This window comes from Haemorhous mexicanus, chromosome 5 (assembly GCF_027477595.1).
Source record: "Haemorhous mexicanus isolate bHaeMex1 chromosome 5, bHaeMex1.pri, whole genome shotgun sequence".
Taxonomy (NCBI): domain Eukaryota; kingdom Metazoa; phylum Chordata; class Aves; order Passeriformes; family Fringillidae; genus Haemorhous; species Haemorhous mexicanus.
In genome coordinates, this window is record NC_082345.1 from 40,157,584 (window position 1) to 40,176,831 (window position 19,248).

Below are 19,248 nucleotides of genomic sequence, written 5' to 3' on the forward strand. Positions count from 1 at the left end.
AAATTGCTATGAAACCAATTGCTACCTATGCAAAAGGAACAACACAATACAAGTAATTTTTTGTTAAAATCTCTTTTTAGTCTTTCTGCATGGAAGTTTTCATCCCAGCCATTCAGAGACTTTGAATAAGAGACAGAAGGTACAAATTAGCTCTGAAACTAAACATCCTAAATCAGTTTGCTAACTCTTCGAACAGCAGGCTTACCCCCCAAGAGAAGGAAGGCAAGGAGTTATACAAACCACAACAGCTCTAAGTGCCTCCAGTGAGGGAGAGATGCAGGACAAATATCTTTTAAAGCTTTCTTGCCTGTCTTGACCAAGGCAATAGGCTACAGCATGACTTTCAGGCTAAATAAAATTGTGCTTCTGAAACATGACTCTGAACAGACTTCTGAAATAAGACTGTGAACACTGTCATAACATCACCTCTTCCAGGGCTGGAGATCCAACACAGCAACTAGAGGGTTCAGCAAGCAAAACACCAGGCAGGGCTAAAAACGGTACAGATCACATTTTCAGACAGGAATGGAAAAACAGATTCCATTGCATTGATTTTTATTTCCTCTTAGACTCATTTGAACTTGTTTCTGAGTCCAGCCAGAAACTGAGCTGTCCTCATTTTTCAAATCAAATGTGGGAGGCCAAAAACCACAATCCTGAATGAGAAAAAAATACTAGTGGAAGTTATTGCTGCCGCTGCTACTGAAGTATGTGAAACTACCTGTCTCAATCAATTCACATGAAAAATTCTTTAAAAATAATAGAATTGACCTGTACTCAAACTGCACATGTTAAACAAAAAGTCTGAGTGAACTGTGTCAGTGTTTGATGTGGACAGTCCTATAATCTGCCTTTCTTTTTTTTTTTCTCACCAGCCCAACACTTTGATTTTGCTGAGTTTCACTCTTCAGGACATCCTCTACTCCATATGTTAAGACAGAAAAAACAGGAGTCACCTGGACAAGTATCCTTGTCCACCTTCCTTCCATTTGAAACTGCAAAGTCAAATGAAAACTGGAACTTTAATGAATTGAATTTTAAATTATTTCAAGTCTGTCATATGACTATGAATCAAAATTATACATAAGCAACTCAGTAGTAAACTTTTGTATTTACTCAAATACTGTTTGCAAATACACAGTTCTCTTGAAGGTGCTGTTTAAATAATGCCCAGTGGATAAGACTGCATAGGGGGACTATGTGTTTCATTAAGTCAACAACAGCCATTTCCTTTTCCACCACAGGACAACATACTTGAGTAGATTGTGTAACACTTCTGTCCTATTTTAGATTTAGATGGTATCAGGTTTCTACCTCAATTCTGAGAGAAAAGGATATTAACTTTCTCCTTGGTACTCTAATTGATGTAGATCAACAGCATTACCTACTTCATTCAAACTATAGGTACAATTTCCAAAAGAAAAAAATTCATCGTTTAGCAGATTCTACTGCAATCCAATCTTCCTGAACACTGCCCAAGGATTCACACACCCCCTTTCTTGAGCATCATCTAAATCTACCACAGTATCCTCAGTGATATCATTTATATTTTATCCAAACCCTTTTGTCTTTGTTTTCCTGCCATGTATCTCTGAGCTTTGCATGGTAACTTTCATAGTGTCACACCATGCACAGAAAGTAACTCTCACAGTATCCTAATGACATACAGACCCTGTCCTATAATAAAAATTACCGTCCATGCTGCCTATACAAACATGAAGTTCATTGTGGCCCAAAGACCTAAGCTTTTCCCAGACATGTTCCTTTAAACTAAAGCTACAGTTACTGGTATAAAAGATCTCAGCAGCTGGTCAGTCTCTGATGAACCGTCTTGACTCTCTAACAGGTTATTAAAATTGTTCTGTAGTCTCTAGTAAAAACAAAATTAGTTCAAAAGCTGGACATGGTCAACCAGGCATAAGAGCTCTGCTCAGGCAAGTGAAAGGAACTATAATGAAAACTACTTCAGTCACAGCTATGTGAAAAGTATTTTGGATTCATGTGCTTCGAGGCATTGAACCATCTCATACCAGGTAGAAGGTCACACAGTTTTCTGATTATTCCCATAATTTCCATGGGGTTTCTGTGTGTCAAAGATCTTACCCCATTTCATAAATCCTACAAAAGCATTCACTTTGTCTTTTATCAATCTAAAAATCAGAGATCAAATTTAAACTATCCAAATTAGTTTCCTCTCTGTGCAGCCAAAAGAGATAGCTTTACTGGTACCTTCTCAGCCAAGATTTCTCCAAACTCACGATAAAATGCATCATTTTCTGAAGGCATCTGTGTTTCTCACAAGGTAGAGAACTAAGAATAGACACTGCTGAAATTCAGTGCACCCACTTCTACACTGGTACTAACTGTTCAAATTACATATACTGAAAAGCAGCTTGGGAAAAATCTATTTACATTCAGATGAAGGATTCTCCTGGCTCAAAAACAGCCCTGACATTTCCAGGGAATCTCCCACAATCCCACATCCTATTACCCTCTCATAATAGCATCACTCTCACCTGGTTCATTTTTTTCTTTCTTTTTTTTTTTTTTAATTACTCATTTAAAAGCCAAGCTGATTTAGCCAAGTAGCCAGTGGGGACACTGTCAGACTTGGTCACCTTCTTTTTACTATGGATTGACAGAATTGCTACTGGCAAAAATACTCCTGGACACTTTCCTTGTTTGAGAGGTATGGCTTCTATTCATGTCACAGTTAAGAGGGAAGGGAAATCACAACATAATGAAAACATTCCATTCAGAACAGGATTATTTCCACCAGGGCCCATTCACCTTTATTCTATATAAGGCTACTTTATTCCCATACATAACTTTTCCCATCTCCTGCAAACAGTATCAGACTTGCTGTGCTAAAGCAACAGAGAGAGATCAGGTGCCCTTGAACAAACTTCCAAACCTTGTTAGAATGCCCATTGTGAGCCATATTAAACTTACTAATGGAAATAATTGGTTTATCATTTGAAATCATTTAGAGCAATATAGTAAGTCCTAAGTGATGACTATTTTTTCCCTTCTTTGTTAACATTATACTCTGGATTGATTTCCTATGTGGTTTGTTTCAGTTTAGTAATTCACAGTTCCTTTTCTATATCAAAGCATTGTTCTGAGAAAATACACTGCTTTTCCCCATGGCTGGAGCTGGAATTTTTCCCCCTGGTGTCCTGACCAGTTTCTGTTTTGAAGTGCTCACAGCTTAGAAATTTAAAAAAGAAATTAAAAACAAAAGCCCTCTCATGTCAAAACCACACCCCAAAGGGAAAAAGTGACACAGTTTCTCTCTGCAGGAATGATCTGTATCAACAAATAGTCCTCCATGGGCAGAAGCATTATGTTTTCTTCAAATAGTTGGTCAAAGAAAATAGCAGGCTTCAAGTCTGCTGCCTAAACATGGGTGATAGCCCCAACTGAGATGCTCAAAGCTATTTAAAAGCACGAAATCCATGTGAAACAGTCAGGTATGGGCCAGCCATGTCCCAGCAGAATCTCATCTGAAAGCTAGCAGGACATTGGTTAAGAGTTCTCACCATGGCATTTAACAGTACCAGTTAATTCTGTTTAGGCACATGAATCAACTGTTTAGTGCCTGCTCTCCCACCCTTCCCCATTCCAGAAGTACTAATTAATGCTTTAATTTTATAGACAGAGAAGAAAAAACAAGCTATCTTGCTTGGTGTTGTACAGTAATTTCAGTTCAGAGCTGGTCAGGGGGCAGGAAGCCTCACCTTGCTAGAGAGAAAGCACAAGGGTAGAATTGTGAAACTTTTAGCATAACTTTAGCAGAGAATGCAGGCAACAACATGGAGGTTCACCCTACAAGGAGCAGCAGAGAAAGGAGGAAGGATGAACAAAGGGGAAGAAAGCAGTAGCACAAGAAGTGCTGATGGAGATGACAAGCAGGGCAGAAGGCAACATTGCAATGAATAGGTTAGGAGCATGTCCAAGAGTCAAGCTAATAGTAAAGCACTTAAATCAAAAGGAACAGTTAATCACCAGTGCTCACAGCAAGTCAGCTGGCTAAAATAACAACATCTCAAAACTTTTCTCAGGGCCTGCAATGACTCACACTGCATGAGGCAGCAGCAGTTCTCTCTCACCAAAAAGTTCACTGTCAACCATGAGGGAATGGAACAAAGGTACATGAGTTTCTCTTAAAAATCAGAACAGAAACATTCCCCTGCTAAACTTCTTCATTCTAATGCGTGAGTTATTTTCTACCTCTTAAGAAAGAGTTTAAATTCTTCACTGACATACTTTAAAAGTGAATCCTCCAAAAATACTGCATGAGCAAATGTTAATGGTCAAGTCTAGTCTTCCATGTGCAGCATGTTCACTAAATCCCTTGGAAAATCATTTTCTGAGACCTTGCGTTCACAATTCCGACGTGGTTTGTGCAGCATAATGAAAACAAAACCATAAAATTCTTGTATGAAGCAGGTAATTAGTACCCCAACTACAACTGTAAAGGGAGAAAATCCCACCAAACAATAACCACATAAAATACATCAGATGGAGCTCCAGAATTTACTATACAGCAAATCTAGAGAAAAGGACTTTCAGAAGTCAGAAAATATATTTCACTTAGGGTGTTGGTGGAGGAGAGGCTGGACATGAGCCAGTCTGGGCTGTATCAAAAGCAGTGTGACCAGCAGGGTGAGGGACAGGATTCTGTCACTCTACTCCACTCTCATGTGACCCCACATGAAGTGGAGTCTTGGCTGGAAAAGCCAGTCACCCCCTCCACCTCAAACCATTTACAACTTAAGAATCACAGCTGTCCACATGGCAAGAGGGCTTGATTACATATGCATTCCCCACAGTGTGACTCTAACCTTTGAAGCCTCTCTTTTAAGGTGGTTTTCAGTTTGTTTTTTTTTTCTTTTTAAATTTCTAAGCTCTGTGCACATCAAAACAGCAACTGGTCAGGGCTTCGGGGGGAAAAATTCAAGACCTTTCCAGTCTCAAAGACCCTCATAAGAGAAAGCTCTATGCATACAAAGCAGTTTTCTGTGCAATGCAAACAGGATTAAAAATAACTATGTGACATAAATACAGAAATATTTTGTATTCAGTAGCCATAAGAATATAATTAAAAACCCTTCTGCATATCTTTTTAGATTTAATAAAACTCCATAGTTTATCTACGCACCACAATGTTTACAATGATAGTATTATAGTCTTGGAAAAAATCTAGGTTTTGTTTAAAAGACATTATTTATTTTTCATAAATGAAATTAATTTAAAAATTATTGTTTTGAAACCTTACACAAGCACTTTCCATTTCAGAGTATGAACTGGAGAGTAGGAAAAAAAGCTACATGCTAAGTAGAACTTTTAACTGTGAAAATTGTTAATTCCAGTTAGAGAAATTCCCAATTCACATTCATCATCAGAATTCACAACAATTGGAAAGCAAATCTACTTCTCCAGTGCATTCAAAAGGCAGCACAAACCATCTAAGATGTAAAAAACCTTAGCCACAGCCATCTGATTGCATGCAAGCACAGCAAGAAAGCCTGGTCACCACCAGTCAGGCAGTCAAGAGCAACAGGAGGAACTGGTTCCTGTAGAGAACACTGGCTGATGCATTATAAACTCAAGCAAGGAGCACTAGTTTCAAATGCCTTGGAAATGGACCTCAATGACTCCGAAGTGAAAATATGAACAAAGATCTTTCTGATACATCTAAAGGGCCTAAATGTCCTCAGATACTCCTATCATATAGAGAGCTCAAATGGATGACCACATAGAGGACAAAGTGCTTTGCCAAGGGTGGCAGGTCCCTTGTCCAGGGAGAATCACCTGTAGTTCCAAACCTAACACACACAGACAGCCCCACAGACACCACTGACACTAAAAATGTCTCACTCAATAGCTGGAACAGCACCTCCATAGTCAACTGGTCAGTATTTCAACAAAATTATTTTGTAAACATAAGCTTGCTTTCAACAAAAATAATTACATTGGGTTAAGTTTCTTCTTGTTAGAACTGAAAAGTATGTGAAACGATTTTTTTTAAAAATCTGTCTGAAACAGAACATTTTCCATAAAACTGTTGACATTAAAAAGCTTTCCAAAGTACATTCTTCATTTTTCACTCCCACTTTCACATTTAGAAGTGAAATTAAAGACTTCTGAAATGCCCTGCTGAAGAAAACATGCTCATTTTTCTTAAAACCATAATAAAGTACTCAATCCTTTGCAGTGCTGACAGCAGTAAATCAGATGTGTCGTAAGCTTTTGGAGAGCCCAGGTGCATTTTTAGCATCAACACATCTACCTGATGCACATGCTTTTTCCATTGCTGTCATTAATGCTGTTTTGTCTTTTCAGTTGGGAAATTCTTCAATACTACCACAAAATCCCTATCATAGACAGATTACATTATTACCATTTTTAGTCCTTTTCCATTCACCCATCAGACTACTGTCCCTAACCTTCTAAACTTTGATTTTTTTTACAAGTTTAAAGCAAAAATAAAAATTCAGCATTTTTCCAGGTTAAAGACACCAGCAGATGCTTAAACATAGCAATCAGTGTTTGGTTGAACTGGAACAAATATACCTGTATTAATATGCAAATAAAATTCTTAAAAATATTTATGTCACTGAGTTTAAATTTTTTTTTCCTATATTTACATTAAATAAAATCAACCTTACCATATTATAAAAAAATACGCTCTATAGTCTCTATATTTTCTTGTACCACTACTGAATGGCTAAAGCCTTCACATAGTATTTCCTATTAACAATTTTACTGCAAAAATTTGAAGAAAAAATACAACTTTACTTGTGACTACTCTTCCCCTTCTGTTCTAAAAAGATCCAAACTGGAATATATTCACTTACAATGAGATATTTTTTAAAGATATGCCACAGCACAGTGACAATGGATATATAGCATGTTGGTTTTAAAGACCATATGTTACAGTTCCAAAAGATACTCAGAAGCAGATACAGTTACTAGCACTGCTGCCAGCTGGCATTCTCAATAAACTACCTGAAGTAACAATGGCTGTTTAGATGATCTTTAAGATCCCTTTCAACTGAAACCATTCTATGTCCATCTTTTCTATTCAACAAGTTCTTGGTTATATTTTCTCCCTCTAAATTTTTAGCCCCTGTAAGCCTAGCATTTCCTTCACAAAGCATTATTAACATGCTTGAAGACATAAATGAAAGTATACTAGAAAGCTTGTGTATACTTAAATAGACCATATGCTTGTTTAACACACCTGTATATTTCTCTAGGAGAACACTGCCTGTAACCTGTTATTAAAAGACACCAAGAAATAAATGCCACAAAATACTTATAAAAATATTCATGCAATAACCTCATCTAGGAACATCAATTACCTTATCTATCTCCTACACCATTAGCTGTAAGTCCAATAAACCTACTCAGCAGGCAAAGGATTTAATGAAATAAACCCTGACTTCCTGGGAGGATCACCTGTGGTTCCAACTCTAATACTTCTGATCAAATACATGCTCTCTTCCTGCTGCTGAGCTAGAGGCTTTTCTCAATCTTTATCAAACGTGCTCCAAAGGAGGGAGGGCATAATACTGGGGAGAGTATTTAAATGACTAGGAGACCAACTGATTGTGGTGAAAGGGAAGATGAGAAGCAGTTATTTTTTTAAAAAATAATAGAAATTTATGGGGTTTACATTTTAAGGGTCACAAATAAAACAAAATCACAGTGATTTTTTCAACAAACAACAAGACAATAAGCTTCTCTACTAATCATCATTAATAAGCCATATGAGCCATAAAAACAAAAAAGAAAAAAACAAGCCCACAGTCTTGCACTGCTACAGGTTGCCAGTTTCCACAAATATTTTCACTTCTGTTCCCCATTTAAAGCTGAGGCACCAAAGTACAAGTATTACAGAACAAACATCTTCCAGTGGCTATCTCATAGGAGTAAGGACCAAAACTGACAACATCGAAAAAACAAATAAAAACCCAGCCCACTTATCAGTGAAAGGTCTCAGGTTCTCTACCCATTGTCTAACACATTGCTGTTATATGTTAGACAATACTGACTGCTTCCTGCTCTTTTCATTTCCAGGCTAGAGAAATCATAGTTTGGCTTCCTCTCCTCCACAAGGGAAGATTTCTTACTTACTGATCCTCTTAAATTGACCCAAACATTTAACTTGAAATCCAACACATTACATTCCTTTAGCTGACTTAATCCCTCATTTCTGGGTTAACTTCACATTCCTTGGGAAATCTTACCCAATTTTGGCAGGGAATAGGGCACTTTAAAATAATCTTCATAAAACTCAATGAGTCTCCTTGTAATATTTAGAGCATAGTCCCCTGATCCTCTTCGGATTGCATCAGGCCTTGCATATAACCGTACCTGTTAAAAAACAAAGCAAAAGTCCAATTTCAGCATCTGCCTTTTAAACCTATCCTACCAGAAGAGGTGAATGAATTACTCTAAGGCTGCTAAGAGGTGGCAGGATTATTCCCTTAAAGCCAAATATGACTGTCATACATTTGTCAAGTCATATCATAGTTGAAAACCAGAACTACCACAATTAAAGCTAAAAAGTTCAGAAATCGCAATCTCCTAGTTATTTGTGTTGCCAAGTAAAAAACTTGCACTCCTTGTATCAAAATAAATATTCGAAGAAAATACATGTGTTTGTTAGAGATATGATGGAAGAGTGGATTAGTATAATGGTTCTCTGCCTACACTGAATGTAGGCAGGATGCAGTGACTCAGTAGGAGAGAAGTTCATGGTTTGTTAAAGGCACATTATATCAAGCCCTGAAAATATTAGTAGACTGTGAAGAAAAAAAACAATCATTCTCTTTTCTCTTCTCCAGCAGTGACACCATTACCCTCCATGAGCTATGGGAAGACTGCAAAACAACCATTTCTAAGCTCATTCATGTACACAAACAATTAACATTCCTGAAACCTCCATGACTGCTTCAGGCCTCTGTTTCCAGAAAGCAGTAAATGGAAGCTGTTTGTATAGGCCACAGACGGCTCTGCCCAGTATAACACAGCTCACACATTGCAATTCCTGGAGTGAACCGAGTGAACAGAACTCACCTTCATTATTCAGCATTCAAGTGTGACCCTGATCAGGGAGGTAGCAGAAATTACTGCCAGGTTATTACCTCTTCCCTGTCCTAACAGTCTGTAACAATTCCTTCATGCAAAGATGACACAGAGCCTACCACTGCTAATCAAGAAGGGGATAGAAAGGAGAACCACTTTTTGTTCTCTCTCCTCATACCCTGCCTGATGGAAGTAGCGTGTGCTTTGTCCCTAGTGACTGTGGTAGAAGGTCTCTCCCTGCAGCTCATAATGACCATAATGATGTAGATGAGACTCTCCTAAATGCCAATCCTAATAAAATAATATCTGACTTGCCAGTACTTTTTGTGGTAGGATTAAATCCCAGCCAGGGCTCTAAGGAAAGCAGTAGCACAGAAATCAGAAAGTATCAATGCAAACACGAAGGAGAAATATCAGCTTTGGAATGTTTCTAAATGCTCTATTCTGGATTAAGAAAAGCCAATGGGATTTCTGGCTTCAGTGAAAGTATTACCAAGTATTGCTTTACTGCTCTTTTCCTGAAGCAGTTCAGCTATCCAAGTGGAAACCAGGTATCAAGCCTAAGTACAGTGTACCTGTCAATTCTCCTTTAACCCACTGTCTCTTGAGTTTCAGTATGGAGACACATTATTGGCTTCATTACAATGTCCGTCTTCATATTTAATCTTTGTGTTGTATTAGACTCAGTGTACAATCAACCATACATAGTTATCATTCATAATGTAAAACAGATAATAGTGTAAGCTGATGAGATATGTAATAAAGCAGACTTCTTATAATCACTACCTGAAAGCACATAGATCATCATCTGAACTCCTCCTAATCACTATTTTTATTTATTGCTTCCTTTCAAAGTTAACAGTAATGTGTACATTAAAATGTTCCCTTATCTACTAAATTAAATACAGGTTTTAAAACAAAACACGTATTAACCACAGAGTTTATGGAAGGATGTTAAGAATCACAATTAGATTTGTGATGAACACTGTTTTGTATCATTAAACCTTTATACACAATTTTGCATAATTGCTTTACTGGCACAGTTGACTGTATCAGCAAATTAGGGGAAAAAAGAGTCAACCAAGTATGCAAAAAATCATTCAATTTGACAGTGACCAAATCTGTCCATAATAAGAAAGAGGACAACAGAAGGGAAGAAAATAATAAGCAAAAAGAAGAAAAATCAAGGTTCAACTTATTGCATTACAATGAATGTGTCCTGGCAAATACAGAAAAGGCATTTAATGGTGTCTGAGATGGAGCCAAGGTACAAAAGCTGCAATGCTGCAAACTCCCATTTGTCTCCTGCCTGCTGTCTCCTGAATGTAGTTTTATTTTGCCCATAAAGTTTCCCTGTGTGCCCCTCTGCCTGCCCAGAACAGCTCTGGACTGCCAGACCTCCATGGCTCACACCAAGGTCACTTGTAAGCTGGAACAGAGTTCAGAAACTACCCACACCTTTGCCCAGGTCTCTCAGGGGCTTTGAGGCAACAGATATTGTCAAAGCAGCCAATCATCTCCAAACACTGGGTCTTGCTTCTGCCTTTCACCCAGCAACCACTGAGCATGAAAAGTATGGAGAACCTTGGACACACCCCTACAGACCTACCCCGGCCTCAGAAATTCCCTCTCGGTTAGCAGAGGGCTACTGCAGGGGACAGTCTGTGACACTCTGCCTACCTGACTAGCTGCTTTGGAGGACACATTCTGGTCACATCAGATGCCATTCACAACGTGAGGAGCTTGGTCCAGAGTTCACTCTAAAGGCTGGCACCTATAAGTTTGAAACTGAAGCCCCTAACTTTCACACACTGATGTTTCTTTATTGTGTTTGGGCTTATTGTGACCATATCTTAGTTCCAAAGCCATCAAATGGGGACTATATTATTTCCTTAGTTTATAAGAAGATTCTCAGTCAAAAGTAATAAAGCTTTTATATTCTGCTCCAAAGAGGAACTTAAGTAAAACAGAATGACAATTAAGACATGAGATGAGTTTTGAATAATTTGTTTGCTTCCTACTTTAATTTCAAAAGGCAGGTGGGTAGTGTTACTTTTAAACTGCATTAGACTGAACAACAACACCCAATTATATACTTTATTATATACTTTCCCACAGGCTGTTTGACCACTGTCCTAAGAATTTGATTTTACAGTAATTTAAATAAGAGAAAAAACAAAGTTTTCTGCAGGGTTGGCCTAAATATATAACTAAAAGCAGTACATGTTCCCCTACAAAAGACAAACAGTGTAAATGCGTAATTCATCACTCGCTGCAATGGCACCTACTGCCCTGCAAATATTATTAATGCTCTTCATCATCTTTGCAAGATTAGGTTAGACTATTATTTTCATGTAAGAAAGTGAAGACCAAAGAGAGACTAAGAGTAATTCTGGGTGCCTATCTTGACACCTCTCAATGTTAAGTCTATTTAACAGTTTTCTTGCACATACTTAAAGCACTGTTCCCATTATACCTTACTGCAGTGGTGAACACTTTGGTAAAGTTTTGGCCATAGGTGCCTTAGTTTGGGCATTCACAAAATCAGTAATACATGATTAATGACTAAATGAGACTCTGTCAGTTTATGTGATGTACTTGGCATCCCACAGCAACTCTGGTGGCAGAGGCAGAGAGGGAATTCAAAGCAGGCATTCATTCTTGTGACCACTTAACAATCTGCACCAAGCATCTTCCACATCTGGGAATTAATAAGGTAGGTTCTGTTTGGACAACAGGTATATGAACAGAACACTGCTGGTGTTCTGATGCAGTATAGTCCATTGAAAAATATCAGAAAAATGTTATGAGGAATCATATTCATAATGACACTGCAATAATACCTACAAATATAACAAAGTTTACACAGTTAACCTAAATGCTGAGGGTTTTCTTAGCTCCCTTACATCTACATTTGCAACCACTACCAATTTTTCAACAGGAGTTTTGACTACAAAGAAGAAAAATCCAGCCCTCTCATTTCTCCCTCAAATGGAACCAAACTGACTGTCTCCTTCCTATCACAAGTTTGAGCAACTAGCTTTGTGCCTGCAGCCCTACAACCCAAGACCTCCTCTTTATAAGATACTTGTTAGAAACTCTCAAAGTTAGGAGACATTTTAAATGAAATCTCTGCAACATATATTTTCTCATTCTTTTCTAAAGTGGGCAAAAATGTGAGTTGTTTCCCCTTGTTTGCCTTCCAGAGGCTCGGAGTAGTTTCATAAGAACTTTAAATAAACTCAAAATAAATATATAAACTCAGCCACACTCAGATAATATTTCCCCCAAAAAAATCATTGTGAAGTATTATTTTTAAAATATTAGTAACCTTACTCAGGTTCTTAGAATTATTTTGGCAGCATTATCAGAAAAAATATTCCTGAAACTCGTGTGGTAAATTCCATGGATTTGTTATAAGTGATCAACAGCCTACTCCTCTATAGTTAGTCAAAAGTATTTGATATAAAACAGCATACTTTTACAAACAATTTGTAAATATTGCAACATTTTCTCTAGTCTGTCTTAGTATTTCAGCATCTGCTACATAAAATAAGTCAAAGAAATTTTAAAAATATTTGTAATACCAGGTTGCCAGAACAGATAAATGTGGTTGTAAAATAAGAACTGTTTCCCACTGAGAGTCATGATATATGCTAAGAACTGTGCAAAATACTTAAAACAAATCTCATCTAACTGAAGTCAGGTTATTAACTACAGAGCACGAGAAAATCTTCCTATCTACAGCAGGTAAAAATTATCCATCAAAAAGAAAGCTAACACTTGAAAAGAAAAGAGAGCTTATCTTGTCTTATTACTGCAGAGTGCTTCCAAAAAATGCGAACTAGTAACTATATACACTGGGTAAAAATCTGACAAGTACAACTCTAGACAGCAATTCACAACTTAATTTCTAGAGAATAGTATGTTCACCAAAATTGTTTCCATTGTACCAAAGACTAGTGACCATTTTACCACATTAAAAAAAAAAAAAAACAGAGGAACAGAATAAAAAGAAGTAGAACTGTTCTATTTTGAAATTTTAAAATCACTACTTTTCTCTCTCTTGTTTGGTTTTTTTTTGTTTGTTTGTTTGTTTGGTTTTTTTTTTCATTAGAAGTTAAGTGAAAAGGAGCAGAGGATTAAACAGATAGCAAATGGCAAGGGAAAACCTGCAATAATTTTTTCACACTATGTGAAATACTTTGGGCAAAACCAAAGCATTTGTACAGTTCTGTAGGTAGGAAGAATATGGAATACATTCAGCATTTTGATCACAGCAACAAAAAGGAAAAATCCATTATTTACATGTGTCTAATTGCAAAAAGACTGTGTTCCAACCTTCTCCTCTACATGAATTCACTAAAGATAAAGGAAGAGCAGAGAGAACTACACAATATTCTTCCTCTGGCACTAGAAGATACTAAAAACCTTTGCCACAAGCCTGCCAACCTGCTTTCCCAGGGAATTAAGGAACCTGACAACCAGGCAGAAATCAGGATGTTATAGTAAGAAGTTTGCATGCCTGAAGCACACCATACACCAGAGCCCACCTCTTCCTGTAGAATTAAATGTGCACATCTACATTTGAAGTCTGCTTTTGAAGACATTATTTTCTATGTCACCTTCTGTTTCATGTGTGCAGCCCCTTTGAAACCTTTGTTCTTGCAGTGGTGCTATGGTTTTAGGGGAGCATCACCTTGCTTCATATCAAGACATTTGTTTTCTTTTATTTATTGTTATACTGAAGCTTACTGATCACAATAATCCTCTATAATAGTCTGCATGCATTCTGCAAGGCGTCTTTTGTTTAAATGCTTAGCCATCTTTTCCATGTCTTAGGACCATTCCAATTGCCATCCTGTCTTCCCCTATGCCCTGAGGGGAATCTCAGCTCACTGGATGAAAAATCCTGCTCCAAGGAAATAAACTGAGCCTTTATTTTAGCAAGAAAAGGCTTGTGAAAGCAGATGGATCATTGGGTTCTGAAGGCCTAAAACAACATCTGCTGACTTCAACTGAATGACTCCTGTTAACTGCAGGGGCTTTCAGACATTCTGGAGACATGACTGGTCCAGCCTCTGGGCTAGGGACACTTCTACCAAGGCAATCTTCACCAACAGCATCTGCCATGTCCACAGTCCCTGTTTTTAGATCACCACTCAAGCAGTCAGTTGCACAGCAAGAAAAAAAAAGAAAAAGAAAATAGTTCTTTAAATAAAGGGCTGTGCTTTGGTCATGGCCACTTATAGTTCAGATCATGAGAAGCAGGACTGGATCTCACACTTCTATCTCATGTGCTATAAAGAAAATAGCTCTCTGAATCTTGAAAACAGCCTGATGCAGGATTTACACAGGGGTAACTACTGCTGTATCTCTGTCACAGAATCAGGTACAAGGTCAGCATTGAGGCTGACAAAGGGAGAAGAGGCATGTATAATCCTATCCATTGGATGACACCATCTGATACCACAGATGTTGCCAACCATCTCACCACACAAAACCATTCCCAAAGGCACCCACATGGATTGCCTTTTCCTGCCCCTGAATGCTGTCACATCACATAGGCATGCAGAAGCAAAAGAGACTTGAGCCTTGCTCTCCTTTATCTTCCCACTATTACAGCATCTCTCCAAGCAAACACAGCTAATGTTCCAAGGCTGCCATATACCTGTTTTGATAATGTCTAGGTGTCCCCTTCTCCTTTCTCCTGTCTTTGATCCATTTTGCTACATGTACTTAAGTCTGAACAGACAGAGCAAATGAGAGTATGGAAACTGAGCTTACGTCTGGTGACAACCAGAAATCTTGTTTTCCCAGGCAAGCATGGATTAGGTAACCTTGTATCAACACAGGAATCCACTTCACAATTAGTGATAGTTATCCCTCCCACCTACTTCCCACAGAATTAAAAGTAACTTTGTCAGGTGTTTTAAAGGAGCTTGGAGTGCTCTCCCATTATGAAACAGATGTTTCTGCTCATCAACTGGTGTCAGCAAAGCCATCCTGGGAATAATGTCTCTTCTTTAATCCTTTCCTCAAAGCCAGCAGACTCCACATAAAGCACTGCTCTTGGGAGGCCCCTCCAGACAAGCTCCAGTTCTCTGTGTGACCATACCCCAGGCTTAGTCCAGCACTGGTACGTTTGGGATCTTAAAATTATTTAAAAATCTCAGTTCAGAAAGGGCTTATGCGTCAGTTTAATTTTAAATATGTGTTTAACCTCAAACATTCCTTGACATGTTATAGATACAGAAGGCCCTAACATTTCAACAGAGCAGCACTTAGAAATTTTATAAAGGCAGATGATTAATAGTGTTTTGCTCTTAATTTCATCTGCAGTGACTTCAGCAGTGACATTCTCAGCTAAAAAATGCATGCATTGCCTCTGTACTTAAATACTTCCATTTACTTGATAATCTGAAGTCTTTTATAGTTATTTTCCTTACTATTTTAGGTATTGTTTTTACTACTGCTACAAAGATAAAGATATGGTCACACCACACATTTAATACAGCAGACACATGTCTCGATCCAACAGCCTCAGCTGTGAACTCCCTGCATCACTTCTGCAACCAAGGCATTGCATCTCAAATGGGATTTTAAATGTGATAAATTCAAAATAAATAACAGTTCACTACACACAAACAAGCTACAGGCCAGGTTCCACTAAGAATGCATATGAATTGTTTCACATGTGTGTGCACATACCTCCACAAGTTTTGCGTGGTGCAAACGCAATCAGTTTTACAACACTGATAAGGAGAGAGAGAGAGGTAGTTGTATTGAAATATCAATTCTGCTGTAGTGAACAGAGTTAGATGTGATAATGGGAAGAAATTACAGAAGAATGCCTTGTTTCAATCTCCTATTCATTATTCATCATGGGCAATACTCAAAAAAACTGCATGATAATGAAATGCGCTTACTGAATACTGAAGGAACAGCTCACCTTTAGAAGATGATTTTACTCCAAACTGAGTAGTCACACACAGCACTGCACTGAGCCTTTTTTGAATACAAATAAAACATAGCATGTTTAAGAATTTGAAGAATTGTCTTAGAGTGAGCTGAAATCAATGAGCATTTAATGACCTGATACTTTCTCAGGAAACACCTTTGTTAGAGACTGGATGGAACTCTTTTTTATAGTAAGCAAACATTGTCTCAGAATCCTCTTTCAAGACTCAGTTAACAGACCAGCTAAAATAAGAGAAGCCATTACTAAAGATAAAGTGTAAATTAAAGAAATGGTCACTGGGGGAATTACAGTGGTAAAGAGACGTCTCAGAGAACTATATGCAAGCATTAGGGGGGCCAGAACATTGTTGGAGGGCAAGGGAAAGAGGCTTTGAGCAGAAATAATTTATATTCCTGGACAAAAACTTGTAGCATGACCCTGAAGGAGAAAGAATTGAGAGAAAGTTCAGGAGTTCCAGGTGACAGTGGGCAAATGAGGAATATTCAGCAAAAAGACTGCCAGGTATTTTCAGAGTTGTGAAAGAGGGGGAATAGTTTTGTGTAGCCCCTTTCTAAGTAAACACGACGGCACGAGACAAGCATCTAGTTGCCTCATCAATTCCTCATCTGAACCAAAACAAATGCAACTGCTCCAGCCACAGGTGGAAGAATATATTCCACCAGGAGGCAAAACTGTCATGCAGACATGCTGCAATTTCTAACTTGAGATCATAAAATACTTTGGAAAGTTAATGAGCTGCACTCACATATAAATCCAACCAGCGCTCACCGGGCATACAATAAAAAACTGGCTATGTCACTGACCACAGTGCCATTAAGATTAATTTAGAGCATTTAGAATCTCTATCATCTCGTTGAAATGGCTCAGGGACAGAAAGTGAACATGTTAACAACTAATGTAGAACAAATGTAATTACAGACACCATTTCATAGCCATTTCAGCCAACTAAGACTGCCACAACCTCACCACCACATACTCAGTCATTTGGGCTTAACTCTTCTATTACATCAGCACTGGACTCCATCTCCTCTCACAGCAACATGCCAGCCAGATGAGTGAGCTAACTATGCCAGGTGAGTGAGCTAACTGTGTCCAGGTAGCCCAGCTTACTCACCTGGCCATCACAAGTTCAGTGCTAGAAAAAGCATGAGAAAGCATTTGTGGAGAGAGGAGAGGACCACGACAGACTGCTTACAGATAAATTTAAATTATTACAGAACTTCAACCTACAAACAAGGTTCAAGTTGTTCCAAAGTGCTACTGTAGGGAATTCAGTGTCTAAATTGTTGAGATTCACAGTAGTTAAACCTCCTTCCAGTCCTTTGTAGCTGGTGAAAAATCAACATTGCTTCAAGTTGACAAAGCACAAAGACTTACATTTTTTACCTATTTCACAAAGTTCTGTATCACAACCCCAGTGGTAAGATGATGTGAGAATGGCTTTTTCCTCCAGAAAAAAGCATTTGCAGTAGATGTATCCCAACAGTTAACACCTATTTTGATTTCCTTTGGTTGGCCAGGGATTGGACTGAATTGCCTTATTTCAAGTACTATTTATTCCCTATTTTATAGTCAAAGCATTCGCATCACACATAATTCATAAATAATATTTCATCTACTCTTGGTTAAAAAAAGAAGGGTTTAAGAAGTACACAAGTTTAAAGAAAGTGTTAACAAGGGGCCTACAATGCTCAGCAGCCCTCTAGCATGCCCAATTTCACCTGGCTAGAGACTGCTTTGTCACAAGCACACAGATATTACCTTAGAGTAATTCCATTTGAAATGATAATATGAAAACCATAACTGCTTATTTATATTTTGGCATTGCCTAGAAACTGTCAATATGACAGCACAATCCCTTAGTCAACTTAGTGCTTAGTCAACTACATAAATTGAAGTAAGAGATGTTTGTTATTGTCAGTCTTTCTGCCTAAAGAGTAACAAGCAAAACATGGGGAAAATGAATGGTTATCATCTTCATTTTATAAATGAAAGTTACAGAAATATGAGCTTAATATCAGGAAGAAAGCTTAAAAAAGAGCCAGAAATAGAACTTGAATATCACTTCCTCAAACTGATGAATCATCTTTCCATCATAAATGAACAAATTACTATACCCAAAATACATTTTCTGAAAAACATCACCTTTTCCACCACAAATTTAAATAAAAAATGAAATCCTGTTTTTAGGTTCCTCAATCACAACATGTTTTTCAAAATCCAAACCTAAACTTCATTCCAAACTGTAGACCTGTATCCCTGAAATTGCTTAACTTAGAAGCATTCTGAACACTGAAGTTTCCCACATTAACTCATGTCTAAGAGTAACCATCCCACTCCCATAACACCTTTTGTCCAGTGGCTACCATGCTGAGACTTATTTAGGTTTGCTTAAAGGCAAAGGTTATTTTATTGTTCACTTGAAAGTAATTACTTCAAGAGATGTCAATATAGTGGTCCCCTACAAAATGGCTACTGAGTGAAGTGATGTACTGGTCCAGAGCATAACAAAAAAAGATGGGAGGAGATGGAGACAGATTGTCCATGACAAACCAAAGATGAATGCAAGGACGTGTCAATACTCTCCTGTTCCACATAAATTCCATACAACCACAGTGGAAACCTAGGTCTGGTATATATATATTTCACCCTACTCATCATATGTTTGCAGTAATCCTGATCAGGATTACTGCAAACATGTTAGGAAAAAAAAAAAAAAGGTGCGGTAAATAAAGGGAACCACTGACAAAATACAACTGCAAGAAAAGCAAAGCAGAAGCACAGCTCACCTGTGGCCTCAAGAGCATTTACCCAATGCATTGCTTTGTAACAGCAGCAATAAGCAAGAGGAACACAGCGAGGTATCTTGTGAGCTACATGTAAACTTAATAGAAAAACTGTTTGTAAGGTAAACAGATCAGAGCTATAAGGTGCTAAATTTTAAAGTATCCTTTAGAACTTGTTGGCATTAAGGAAACACAGTACTTTGTAGACAAGTCTGCACTGTGCTGGATTGAGCTGGAGATTTTGTGAAAAAATTGTACCTAGCCCTTAGGAGGGAGAAAAATGTGCACATGGGAGATTTTGTGCTCTGACTGGTAGAAAAGCCGTAACACAATAAGTTACACCAAAAGCAAGTTACACCAATAAGAGCAACAACCATATGA

At 37.9% G+C, this 19,248-nt stretch overlaps 1 protein-coding gene across 1 annotated transcript in view; it reads right to left on the reverse strand.

Annotated features, from left to right (window-relative positions):
• The window catches only part of TRHDE (thyrotropin releasing hormone degrading enzyme), a 209,419-nt gene that overhangs the window by 162,238 nt on the left and 27,933 nt on the right, over positions 1-19,248 (reverse strand). The window contains exon 3 of the mRNA XM_059846904.1: positions 8,259-8,385. Within this exon, the coding sequence (XP_059702887.1) occupies positions 8,259-8,385 (127 nt within the window). The remainder of the gene's footprint in view (positions 1-8,258; positions 8,386-19,248) is intronic.